Raw genomic sequence first — 13,570 nt, 5'->3', positions numbered from 1 at the left:
GTGCCAGATCACATACAAACGGGCAACGGCCACAGGCTGGGAGGCTCAGTTTGGATGTTGGGAACAAAGAGAGATCTTACAAACTGCCCACAGAGGCTGTGGGACCTGTGCTTTGGGAGCACTGAGTCAGGTAGAGAAAGCAAAGCTGAGGAGACCCAGATTGAGCAAGGAGGTCCCTTCCAGGCAATGCTTGCTTTTAAGAAATTGAATTGTGGTCTACTTGAACGCCTCCTGCTTTGCACTCTGTCCCCAGAAAGCATTACACAGCAATCAGGAGGGCTTCTCAATTCTGAATTTGCTGGATTAATCCAGTTCTCAGTTTCTGCCTCCTGACAAGTGCTCATTTGTTTGCCTCTCCCTCTGTCAGCTCTTCTGTCACAACTCCGATGCAGTTCCCTACAGTTTCAAGCTAATTAAATATTGGGTATTTCCAACTGTGTGAAATTCCTCCTCAACTTCTCATCACAACGCACTGGTCCAGACCTGTAGGCCTGCATGCAAAAGCTGCATCTAACTTTAAGTAGTTCTGACTTCACAAACAGGACAGCCATCTTAGCATCTTTGGCAGCATGGGCCTGCTGGATCTTCATAGAGTCACAGAATGGCCGGGGTTGGAAGGGACCTCAAGGATCATCAAGCTCCAAAGCCCTGCTGCATGCAGGGCCACCAACCTCCACATCTAATACTAGACTTCCTTCTTTCCCATCACAACTGATCAATTATGAAAATAAATTAAAGAGGACAACAGACCAAAAGGTTGGAATACGGACTTGAATATCACCTTCTCCACTGTTTGGAAGAAGATATTTTAGATTAGAAACAGAGAGCATTGCTTTGAGTAAAAATTAAGCCCTAGAAGAGTGGATAGTGATAGGACAAGGGGGAATGGTTTTAAACTCAGACAGAGGAGGTTTAGGTTGGGTATTAGGAAGAAGTTTTCACTCAGAGGGTGGTGAGGCACTGGAACAGGTTGCCCAAGGAGGTTGTGGATGCTCCATCCCTGCAGGCATTCAAGGCCAGGCTGGATGTGGCTCTGGGCAGCCTGGTCTGCTGGTTGGTGACCTGCACACAGCAGGGGGTTGGAACTGGATGATCATTGTGGTCCTTTGCAACCAGGCCATTCTGTGCTTCTGTGAAATCCTTCCCTCTTCAGAAATGCAAAATGTAGATGTGACTGCATGGAACACGGGATTGGAGGGCACCTGGAAGAGTCTCATGTCACATGAAAGCACTGTCCTGATGTCAAAAGTGACTGCAAAAGATGTTTAAGTATCTAGCATAACTATCATTTCATAGAATCATAGAATGGCCGTTGAAAAGGACCACAATGCACATCTACTATGTGCAGGGTCACCAATCAGCAGCCCAGGCTGCCCAGAGCCACATCCAGCCTGGCCTTGGATGCCTGCAGGGATGGGGCATCCACAACCTCCTTGGGCAACCTGTTCCAGATTTAAGAAGCTCAGAGGAAAACTGGATCAATAGGTCAATGGTTATGCAAAGGAAAGAAGCAGGGGGGGCAGGAAGATGCGCAAAGTGAGCAGCCAAAGGATTGCTGCTGGAAGATGGACAGTGCAAGGGATGGTGCTGCATTCCTCAGCATGGAGGGAGCCCTGGGAGGAGCAAGACAAAAGGGGAATTTGCCCCCAAGGAGCAGAGAGATTCTAGATTGTGAGATAAAAGGTCTGAGGAAGCACTGTGTGTAAATGCAGACTGCTATAAATGCACTGAACTCCCCCAAATTCATCCACATGGGGTATTTTTGAGTGTCCAGAGAACACTACACATTCCTACAATGCAGTTAATTAAAGAACTGCAGCTGTACTAATACCTGCTTGCTTCATAACAGCACACAGAGGCCCAACTAAGGCACTCTAATGGTTTGGGTACCACACATGTTCCCAAAGAAGTCGTGACTTAGAAGCCTTGAACTTTTTGGAAATCTGACTTTGTGCACAGAAAAGTGTCAATCTTGAAAAGAAAACGCCAGTACAGAGTTCAGACCATATAAATGTGCCTTTAGATGTAGAGCAGCCCTCCATTCTCACCACTCCCACGTGTCTCTTGTCTGGCATGAAGCCACCCCAGCACTCCTTGAAACCCTCCCGCCTTCAACCCAGATGTGTAACTCCCCAAGAACCCAAAAGAAGGGCAGAAAAAAACATTGCCCTTCCATAAGCACAAAGCCTTTCTTCCACTGGAACAGGTTGCCCAAGGAGGTTGTGGATGCCCCATCCCTGGAGGCACCCAAGGCCAGGCTGGATGTGGCTCTGGGCAGCCTGGTCTGCGGGTTTGTGACCCTGCACACAGCAGGAGGGTTGAAAATAGATGATGACTGTGGCCCTTTTCAACCCAGGCCATTCTAGGATTCTATGATTCTTTGACTCTTGCTTTGTACAGCAACACTGAGTGCTTTCCTTGTTGTTTTCCAACCAAAAATTTTACAGTAACACTCCAACCCAGCATCCCTACAAGGTGCTGGAATGAGCTCCAAGTGACCAAATCCCATTTTGGTGCCCTGCCTTGGAAATTACTCCACATGCTGTCTCACCTCTGTCAGCCCCACATTTTTCCTCTTAATGACGTTCTGCAAGCAGTTGCTCAGCGTCCGGGTCAGCAGCAGGTTCGTAGATTTTCTGATCATATCATCAACTTCTGTAGAGCTGGAAAGCAGAATTTCGAGAGAGATTTGCAAAGTGCTTTATCTCAAGGCAATAAATAAAGAAATAAATAAAACTTAACAAAACTAATACATTCTTTCAACTCTTTGAAAGGGCAGGACAAGGGGAAATGGTTTGAAGTTGAAGGAAGGAAGATTGAGGTTGGATGTGAGGGGGAAGTTCTTTCCAGAGAGAGTGGTGAGGTGCTGGAACAGCTGCCCAGAGAGGCTGTGGATGCCCCGTCCATTCCTGGAGGTGTTGAAGGGCAGGTTGGATGGGGCCCTGGGCAGCCTGGGCTGGTATGAAATGTGGAGGTTGGTGACCCTGCATGCGGCAGGGGGGTTGGAGCTTGATGATCCTTGAGGTCCCTTCCAACCCAAGCCATTCTATGATTCCATGATATGTGGAGCCATCCTCACTCAGACTCCTTCTGTGGGTTACACCTGCTCACCTGAGTGCTGCCTGGAGCTGCTAACATGGAAATATGTATTGAAATATCAACAATTTTGGCCTTTTTGTGCATGTAAAGAAGGCAAACGCGGGCAAACTTACATCCTTATGCCTCTCCTCTTAGAGGGGCCAACCCAGCACAGGCTAAGGCTCACCCACTCCTTTCTCACCGATGCATTCAGCACTGTGCAAAAAAGCTGTGATTCTGCACATTCAGATCAGATCATCAAAAGACTCAAAAATTGCTTGCTTTTTTTTCAACTCCTTTTTTTTTCTTTCCTCAGTAAGTCAGATTCTAACACATCCGTGGCTTTTGCCAAATGACTACAACCTCAGCCTTGCTCAAGCCGGGGGGGTTTGGCTTTCTGCTTTTGGCTGCAGGGCTGCTGCCGTGCCCCTCCATCAGTGCACGCCAGCAAGGTGCAAGCTCTGTTTCTTGCAGCAAGGCCTGGAAGCCAGCCCCAGAGCCGGGGCCTTTGATCTGTTGTTGGCCCTGCATTAGCCCTGACACGACGGGGCTTTATCTCTGGCAGAGCAGTGACAGGCGGCTGATGGCAAAGAAAATTTCAAACTGCAAGGCTGAGAAACATTAATAACTTTCAGGCTCCTGGTAAATCAACCCCGTGACCTTTTGCTCCTTATCCTGTTTTACCTGACAAATGGGCCAGATTACAAAGCAGGGATCAACGGGGGAAACAAAAGCAAGCCTCGCATTGCCCGCAGCGCTGGCGCACGGCTCAGGGCACTGCTACTGGGGTGCCCAGAGAGAGGGGGGTCAGACATTGCCATCCTCTGCCCAGCACACACCTGGGAACTTCTCTGCTGGGTTAATGTCAGAACAGGCACACCAAGTCCACCCTGGGCACCTGATGCTGAACAAAGCAAGACCGAATGGTCTCCCAAATTAGTCTCTCAATCTTCCTGAGCACCAAGCAGTGCACGTGCATCAGTACAGGTTGGGGAATGAGCTGCTGGGAAGAAGCTCTGCAGAGAAGAATCTTGTTGACCAACAGTAGATTAGCAGTTGACCAGTGGTTGATCATAAACCAGCAGGGTGTTCTGATGGCCAAGACCTGTGGAACCCTAGGGTGTGTGGCACAGAGTGTGGCCAGCAAGGCAAGGGAGGTGCTCCTCCCCTCTGCTCTGCTCTGCTCTGGGGAAAGCCACATCTGGAGCACTGCACCCAGCGCTGGGCTGCCCAGTTCCAGGCAGACTGGGAAATGCTGGGAGAGCCCCACAGAGGATGAGAATCTGGATGGGGACAGGCTGAGAGCCCCAGGGCTGTGCACATGGAGGAGAGAACGCTGAGAAAGATCTGAGCAGTGCTGATCCATGTCTGAAGGGCAGGAGGCAGGAGGACAGGGCTGGGTTCCATTTGGTGGTGACCAGTGCCAGGACAAGGGGCACTGGGCACAAACTGGAGCCCATGGAGTTTCATCTCAACATGAGGAAGGAATGTCTTCTTGACTTGCAGACTGACACAGCCCTGGCACAGCTGCCCAGAAAGGTGGGAGAGTCTCTTCCGGAGATATTCAAACCCACCTGGATGCTTTCCTGTGCAACCTGCTGCAGGGAACTGCTTCAGGGGGATCTCCAGAGGTCCCTTTCAACCCCTACAATTCTGTGAAGCGGCCTTCAGGAATCAGAATTGCACAGAAAGCCCTGAGGTCCCCAGGAGAAGCAGGGAACATTGCTCCCTGTGCGTGTCACAGAGCTGAGCTGTTCTCCTGTCCCAGCCAGCTGAAATCCGTGTCTTGCTGCAGCTTTCCCAAGGAAGAGCCCAGCTGCACAACTCCCCATACACAGAGCGGCTGCTCACCGCACTGAGCTCACCAGCAGCTTTCTCTAATATTCCCTGCTGTTGAAAAGTCAGCTTTTCTGGGCTGTGCTCCTGCTGACCTCTACCCCCTTCCCAGCTGGATGCAAGGAGAACAGATCCAGCAGCTCAGCAGGATCCTGATAATCTAAATGCAATGCCACCAGCCAAAGTCTCAGTGCTGGTCTCTTCTGGGTCACTGCTGTTGATCCCTGGGAGTTTCTTTTGCTCCTGCTGAGGGTGGATGCACCTCCTGTGCCACGTCGATCGGGGCCAGCCCATATCATGTCTCAGATCCCCGGGCTCCTCCTAGCAGGGCTGGGATGTCAGCTCCAAGATGATGCATTTGGGTTTCATAAGCATGGAATGGAACATGAAGGGAAGAAAACTGGCCACAGAGCTTTTCCTTGGCTTTACACTGTGGCAGTGGCTCTCTAAGAAGGTTTTACTTAAAGAAAACCATAAAGAAAAAGCAAAACCCAACATATGCACATACACGCAGCCCAGGCCTTTCCATCATCCCCCAGAAAGGACCCAGATTGTCCCCAGCCCTCTCCACCAGACAACAGCACAGTTAAATATAGAAAGAACAATAAAACCTAATGCTGCGATGGTCCACAGATGGCAAAAAAGTGACATGGTGACACAAGGGTACTTCGTGGCAAGGGGGGAGTTGATTGCTGCTGCCAGCAGAGTGTGGGAACCATGAGCTGGAGAGTCACAAGGGCTGGAGCCACGCTCAGAAAGGGCAAAAATAAAGGTGGATGGAGCAAATGGTGGATGGAGAACCACACCCAGGCCTGGAGCCCCCAGCACAGGAAGGACATGGAGCTCTTGGAGAGGGTCCAGAGGAGGGCCACTAAGATGACCAGAGGGCTGGAGCACCTCTCCTGTGAGGAAAGGTTGAGGGAACTGGGATTGTTCAGCTCGGAGAAGAGAAGGCTGCAGGGAGACCTCATTGTGGCCTTCCAATATTTGAAGGGCACACATAAACAGGAGGGGGAACAGCTATTTTTACAAGGGTGGATGGTGATAGGACAAGGGGGAATGATTTTAAACTCAGACAGGGGAGGTTTAGGTTGGATATGAGGAGAAAGTTTTTCACCCAGAGGGTGGTGAGGCACTGGAACAGGTTGCCCAAGGAGGTTGTGGATGCCCCATTCCTGGAGGCATTCAAGGCCAGGCTGGATGTGGCTCTGGGCAGCCTGGTTGAAACTAGATGATCACTGTGGTCCTTTTCAACCCAGGCCATTCTATGATGATGATTCTATGATTCTATGAACATGGCACATGAAGCTGTGCCTCCACACCAGCCCTGGGTGCCGTTGGGGAGCTGTAAGGGAAGATCATGAAATCATGGATTCACTAAGCCCATCCCCAAGAATTCCAGAAGCACAGGAGGCAGAGAGTGGGGCACGGTGATGATGTGGTAGATGGAAAATGAGCACTTCTGGACACTGTGTCCAATTTTCTCCTCAAAACAACCCAACAATCAACTAGGTTGTGATGTAAAAGCTTGCTGTATGAATTCAACCATCAATCTGTCATTAGGGTGACAAAATCCAGCAACCTCAGGGCTGCCTGTGTGCACAGCCCGTGACAGTCACACTGCCAGCCCAATGGGTGTCAGTGCTAGTCAATGAGTGTCCCATCCCTGACTGCAGTGTCACCAAACACCGTGCTGGCTCCAGTGCTGGCCTCATCAGTGGGAATCACAGCGAAGTTTCATCCATGAGAGCCTCCATGGCATGAACAAGTCGTGCTTCGTAACGCCCAGCACTTCCATGCAGTGTTTACTTCTTCAAATCACTTCTGAGTTTTTTTCTGAACTCACGTGCTGTTTCCAAAGGCTTCCTTCTATCATTTTGGCCACATAAGATAGAAAATAAGGTTGAAATGATGGTTATGTGTTGGACAAAGCAGCCAGGTGACCCCATGTTTGGGTGCCAGCAGAGCACAAAGATCTGTGACATTGGACTTGATGATCATGAAGGCCTTTTCCAACCTGAGCAATTCTATGATTCCATCTTCCAGGAGGTTTGTACACCATGGAAACAAAGCAGGAATGTTCCTTGGAAGAAGTCTGATTCTGAGCAGGATGTGACCAGGAGCAGCAGTGCCACAGAGAAGCATCAATGAGGCTTCACCACAAGGACTGGGTGCTATAATCCCTCGCTCAGCACCTTCAAGCTGAACCAATGCAGAGCAGAACCACACCCCAAAAAGGGCTGATTCAGGTATTCAAGGCTCTAATTTATTATTATTAATAATAATTTTATGACCTAAATTATTCGCAGCCCTTTAAATAATTGTATCCAAAGTGCTTTCAGGATCACTGCTTTGTTTGGGAACAAAACAATCCAAGTCCTGGTGGGTCAGAGCTGCCATCTCCCACTTCTACCCATTGTTTTCCAAAGATATTGCCTATCTTTAGAATGGGAAATTCCATTGGAATGGGTGGGAGCCTTGCAGTGAATGGATGCTCTTAAAGACATCTCCTCAATGAGCTCACAAGCACGCTTTTTTGCTTTTTTTTTTTCCCAAAGGGAGAAATGCTGAATATATAAAGGAGGTTTTCTTTCTCCTAATCAAATTAACAGAGCCAAACCAAAACAATTTGCAAGCCCTGGAAATGCGCTGTAAGCTCCACATTTTCTTCAAATACTTTAAAAGCAAAACAACTTTCATAAGCATATCAACATAAAGGAGTCTACTCCCATCCAACAAATACAAGGAGCTGGTTTAAAATAATAATTAGAAAAAATACAAGCTACATTTTCTGCCACGGGCTCTGTTCTTCAGGAAAAGACTGCAGAGCGTTTAAGCAAACTGTCTGGGTTAGTGACAGCTGATGTCCCATATCCCATAGCAGTAGTCATGACCTTCAGGCCCCCCGTGACTGACGGGCTGACCCCAATCACTCCAGGGTGCAAGGTAAATGACAACCAAAGAAGAACAAGAAAGAGAAGAGAAAGAAAACTTGCTGCCGGCTTTGTAGCCAAGCTTCCTAATAAAACCTAATTCAAGCTGTCAGGGTGAAATGAAGAAAGTGTCAACAGGGGTTTTCAGAGAAATATTCCAAATGTTTGGCTAGAATGTCCGAGAGCTCGGCTCCCCTCCCCCAGCCCCAAACCACTCCTCAAAAAGGGCTGGAAAATCCAATGTTGAAAGGAATTTTAATAACTTGTCCGGGGGGACCCCGAGGAGGGGCCCCAGGGAACGCTTTTCTTCCATTCCCTGACAAACCCAATCATCTCTGTAATGGTGAAGAGCACAAAACTTGTGAGGGAAGTGCCAGCCGAGGGGTTCGGTGAAACCAGCATCCGTGTGAAATAGGACCATCCTGCCTGCCTTAGAAACAGAGCCATTTAGTGGTGACCTGCAGGTTAAGAGCCTTGGGAGGCACCAAAGAGAACAACCTGCCACCACTGAATGGCTGAGGTTGAACCCGAGGAGGGGGAGCAACATCCTGTGCTTTGCACACCGCGTCCTGGGGAAGACGGAGGGAGAGTGGCTCTCAAAATTACCATCCCTCTCACAAAGGGAAAGAACTGAAAGAACCCTGAGTGGGCACCCTATCATCTGGTGAGACCCCAAAACATTGCCTGAGTTTCACATTAGCACAGGGGATGCCCATGGCCATGACATGGAATTGCCCAAGGAGGTGAAATCCTGTGGACAGACCCAGATTTTACTGGGATGGCAATAAGAACACTAGAAATGAGTAACGAGGGCCAGGTTGGATGGGGCCCTGGGCAGCCTGGTCTAGTATTAAATGGGCAGGTTGGCAGCCCTGCTTGCAGCAGGGGGTTGGAGCTTCATGATCCTTGTGGAGCTTCATGATCCTTGAGGTCCTTTCCATCCCAAGCCATTATATGATTCTATGAGGTCCTTCTGCCCTCCTGATGCCTCTACCAAGGTAAAAGCGTTCACTGAGTGCAAAAAGAAAGCAATTTCTGACTAGCAGAGTTGTCTTCCACTTCAGCACAAATGCAAGCCCAGTATCTAGGAGCAGTGGGATAGAGGAAGGATGGTAAACACAAAACAGAATATTTGTACATATTCTCCAATGAGATATACATATATATATAAACCCCTAAACCAGAAGCCAGAACTAAGCACCACACAGGGCAAAATCAAACCTTGGGTTTTCTGGCCAACACACTCCTTGAGGGACAATGTAGGGAAGCTGCATAGCTATTACTAACCAGGCACTGACCCACCTTTCTTGGAAAGATTGGATCCAACCATCCACCATGACTCAGAAATGTCTCAGAATGATTGGCTCTCTCCCCTTTTACACACCTAGCATGGCACTGGGCTCTTTTTCCCTACACAAGGGGGATTTATGGAAGACTTGGCCAGCCAATGCTCCAAGGGGCCCACCAGCCACCTCCATCCTGGACAGAGTATAGCCAGGCAGTTGAGTGGCATGGAAGGCTGAGAACTCATATTTTAATCACTCTGAGGTATCTCAATGCCAACAAAACTTCTTTTTTTGACTCGATGATCTCTAGAGGTCCCATCCAACCCCCCATGACCAGGAACACAATCATCCCCTACCTCAAATGAAGGTCTTCTGAAAACTTCAGACAGGCGTAGATGAATTCCTTAATCTGATTGTAAACTTTAGGCACAAACTCAGAAAAGGGAAACTTCTTTGGAAACGGTTGCTGTAAAGAACAGGAGAGAACTGAAGTCAAGAACAGGAGAGAACTGAAGTCAAAGAGCAGATCTTTTAGAGGGAGAACTGCTCTCACAGCCAGCCCGGAGTGACGACTGCTTTCCAGTAACATGTTCCAAGCAGCCAAATTAATGCTAATATTATCTGAGTCCAACAATGAAACAACAAGCCAGCATTTATTGTATATTATATAAACATTTCAGCCAAGTAAAAGACCAGATAATCACTTACAAACGGCACATGGGTGCATAGGGGATTTGGAGTCTGAAACGGGCTGGAAGGAGACTTGTAGCTAGAAGGGAACAGGCAGCACAAAGCAATTCTTATTCCCTCTTTCCCAACTCCCTTATTCGTAAGAAAAAACCCTATCAGAGGATTCTTTGCTATTACTTCCCACCACACACAGGCATTTTGCTTGCTCACCTCCCCAGTTACCGCACAAGGTGAGCACTCGCTTACAACACAAAAAGCAAGAGGAAACAGATGTCCTCTCCCTCACAACCCAAATTTTCACTAGCTCGCTCTCACTCGTAGCACAGATGTGGCTGGGAGGTGCAGAGCAGAGCAGTAAAACCTGGACCCCGTGATACAGTCTTAGGGAAGGCCATAGACTTTCTGAAATCTAAACACTTGACTTGGACCGAAAACCCTTCCAGTCATAATTAAGTTCACCAGGCTTGGAGCTTGCTGGCTGCCAGATGTGGAGCACAAGGCCAAGCATGCTTTTAAGGGACACTGCCTAGGTCAAATCTGGCTACACTCTTAGGTTCTGCATGCACGCACTTTCATAAAAGCCAAGATATACCACTTCTTGTTTTTTGTTGGTTTTGTGTCTTTTTTGTTAGATAGCATTAGATTAAAACAAGTTAAAGTCAATAATGGTTCATAAAATACCAATGGAAAGAGATATTTTCATCTCTCTCCCATCTACTGCAAGTGATGCTGAACTGCAATAGCACACTGTGCTCTGAAAGCAAAATGGATGAGGTATTCCTCACCCACGCCAGGAGAAATGCAACACATGGAAAATCTATTTGTCCTTTTCTCTTTTAGTTTTGTGTCGTTGGACCTTCTCATTTCTACTTCTCAATGCCAGTAACAGAGGTGTGGGCTTTCAGGACACTGGGAGTCACACTGTGCCAGTTGCCTCATTTCACATTACCTTTTCAAGTTCTGCATCCTGGAATGGGAACTGTCCAACTATTTTCTTATAAATCTCTTCATTTGTCACTGGGATGGGACTGTAGTTATCTGAATCAAGTATATTTCTAGAAAAGAAGAAAGCAAGAAAGCTACAGCTGCGTGGCTGCAAGGTCCCTTCCATGCTACGATTCTATGCTCCTGTGCTATCAGGGGGAAGTTTTTTACAGAGAGAGTGGTGAGGTGCTGGACCAGGCTGCCCAGAGATGTTGTGGATGCCATGGAGGTGTTCAAGACCAGGTTGGATGGGGCCCTGGGCAGCCTGGGCTGGTATTAAAAGTGGAGGTTGGTGGCTCTGCATGCAGCGGGGGGTTGAAGCTTGATAATCCCTTGAGTCTCTTCCAACCCCAGCCATTCTATGATTCTATGATTCAAGCAAGACTTTTGTTTTTTGGCCAAAAGTACTTTGTAAGGCATGTCTCATGAGTTTACTTAAAGAACTTCTTACCTGAAAACTCCTGACCATTTCTTCAGCAGCGTTTCACTGTATTGGTCTTGGATCTCCAACAGCATGTCGAAGAGCTGGTTCACTGGGAAGCCATATCCCTGCCACGAGTGGAGGAACACAGCAACTACATCAGCTAACAAGACATCACTGAGCAGCATTTGTTGTGTTTAGGCAGCTTGCATGCAAACCCTCCCTGCAAACATGCCTGCTGGCCGACAGACAACAGTCACCTACCTGAAGTGTATCTGCAAAGAGGACGATGAGGTTCTTCAAGTCCAACACCAGGCTTGGGTCCGAGCAATACGACTGCAAAGAAAGGAGCATTAAAACACGTTTTAAACCACAGCATGCAGGAAAATATTGCTCTCAGCCCTCCTGCCTTATCACTCCAGTGATAATACATAGGCACACTGTGCAGCCCTAGGATCAGCGGTGTTTATTGCACAGTCCATGCCTTAAAGGCTTGCAGGGCACGGGAAGGCACGCTGATAAGGGTATCTCTCCTAGTAGTGCACATCTCATGGGGCTCTCCGTGATGAATAAGGATTTCAGTTGCTCTCCAGATACCTGGAGTGTTTCTAAGATTACCCAGGAGCTGCTGGGGAAGTGAGAGGAGATGAAGCAAATCGGTGTGCTGCCGTGGCAAGGAGACAGCAGAGCCTCTCATGTAATATTTAGTGTGTTGTGTCTAATGGTAATGAAGCATTGCAGCGAGGCATCCCCGAGCCCTCCGCCAAGGTTGCATTGCTAAGTGGAAGGTTCAGGCTGAGGAAAAACACACTGCGTGCCTTTCAGCAACCTAATGGTCAGAGCTACAGCAGATGTGTGTATTTACTGTGGGTCAAGATGCTGCCTGAGGCTCTGAAGACACGCCTGCACCTCACAACAGTCCTGAGCATCACCCCAGGGACACCCAGCATCACCCACACCAGTGGCACCCTATCTGCACACCAGCAGCAAACCTCAGCCCTGCCGAAATATGCAACGTTTCAGACAGGCTCTTACCAAATATAGAATCTTATGCTGGAAAAAAAGAGACTGAGATTTAAAGCTCACTGGAAACTCAAGGGGGAATGGTTCCATTAATCAATGAGAAAGACTGGAAGAGACACGTTTTCCATTTCACTCTCCAAAAAAGAAAGTCAGAAAGAAAGATAATGCCCTGAAGCTATCAGGAATGATAAAAGATGTCCCAGTCTACAGCAAGGAAGAAAATCCAGGCGTTACATTTGGCTGAATGGGAAGAACTGGAACAGTCTCAACCTGTGCAGAAGCCTTCCAGCAAGTCTCACCAGCAACACGGGATGGACAGCACTGCTCTGTAGAGATGACAGAGTTGACCACAATAATAGCATTAAGAAATTGTGGCAAATTTTGTGATTACTGAAAAATAAACTCCTGACAGCCCCTTCCTGCACTAGGTTAGAACCTACAGCTGATGGCCACGGTGCTAAAGGTGAAAGCAGTGTGTGTGTACATCTGTCCATCATGGCTAGCACACCAGCAGGAAACTCCACTCATAAAGAAAAGAATCAAGGAATCATAGAATGGTTTGGGTTGGAAGGGACTTCAAGGATCACCAGGCTCTAACTCCCCTGTCACAGGCAGGGCCAGCAATCTCCATATCTAATACTAGACCAGGCTACCCAGGGCCCCTTCCAACCTGGTCTTGAACATCTCCAGGGACAAGAAGTGCAGCTTTATAACACAAGGAGGTGTACAACTCTCTGCCTAGTCCCTTTTTGGGGCACGGAAGGAGCACTGTACTGCTCACAGTGTTAGATGCATGCCCACAACAAGCACCCCATAGCATCCTCCTGCTGCTGGATGATGCTCCCTCCAGGAGTAGCAGTGGGATTCCAGTGATTAAGGCCCAACAATTTAACATGGACTTGGGAAAAGTCATTCAAGATTCTTCTTTTATGGTCAAATGTAGTTTACTTCATCCCATAAACCAACAAGGTGGCTCTTCAGCAAGCTATGAAACATCAAGACAACTCGAGTGCTCCCAGCTGAATCAGTGCAATATTTTATCAGGTCATGCATTCTTTCCCCAGTTTTCCAGGACAACCCGACTCCCTCTGCTGGTGCTTTTCAAAAGTGATGAGCCAAGCAATGGAAAACACTGAAGTGCTATTTTCTCCTTTCCAGCCTCCCCAGGCATTGCAAGTTTGGTGCAGGGAAATACAGTGCAATGTGAACTAAACAAGCCATAGAGTTCTCCTGGAGGAACAGCAGCGTGTTCCCTCTGTTGCTTCAAAAAGAGAAAAGTCAAAACAGAACAGTACTGTGAAAGCCAACATTTCCAGCAC

General features: G+C 48.1%; 1 protein-coding gene across 2 annotated transcripts in view; it reads right to left on the bottom strand.

The window, feature by feature from the left end:
- EXOC6B (exocyst complex component 6B) overlaps positions 1-13,570 on the bottom strand; it is a 241,993-nt gene that overhangs the window by 93,436 nt on the left and 134,987 nt on the right. For both annotated transcript variants that reach the window (XM_085223776.1, XM_085223777.1), the window contains exons 12-16: positions 11,493-11,564; positions 11,259-11,356; positions 10,773-10,878; positions 9,490-9,599; positions 2,552-2,663 (exon numbers count right to left, since the gene is read on the bottom strand). In XM_085223776.1, coding sequence (XP_085079902.1) covers positions 2,552-2,663; positions 9,490-9,599; positions 10,773-10,878; positions 11,259-11,356; positions 11,493-11,564 — 498 coding nt within the window. The remainder of the gene's footprint in view (positions 1-2,551; positions 2,664-9,489; positions 9,600-10,772; positions 10,879-11,258; positions 11,357-11,492; positions 11,565-13,570) is intronic.

Source organism: Meleagris gallopavo, chromosome 4 (genome assembly GCF_905368555.1).
Source record: "Meleagris gallopavo chromosome 4, MGAL_WU_HG_1.1, whole genome shotgun sequence".
NCBI lineage: Eukaryota > Metazoa > Chordata > Aves > Galliformes > Phasianidae > Meleagris > Meleagris gallopavo.
Note: the sequence above shows the minus strand (reverse complement) of the source record. Positions and strands in the feature narration are given on the sequence as shown.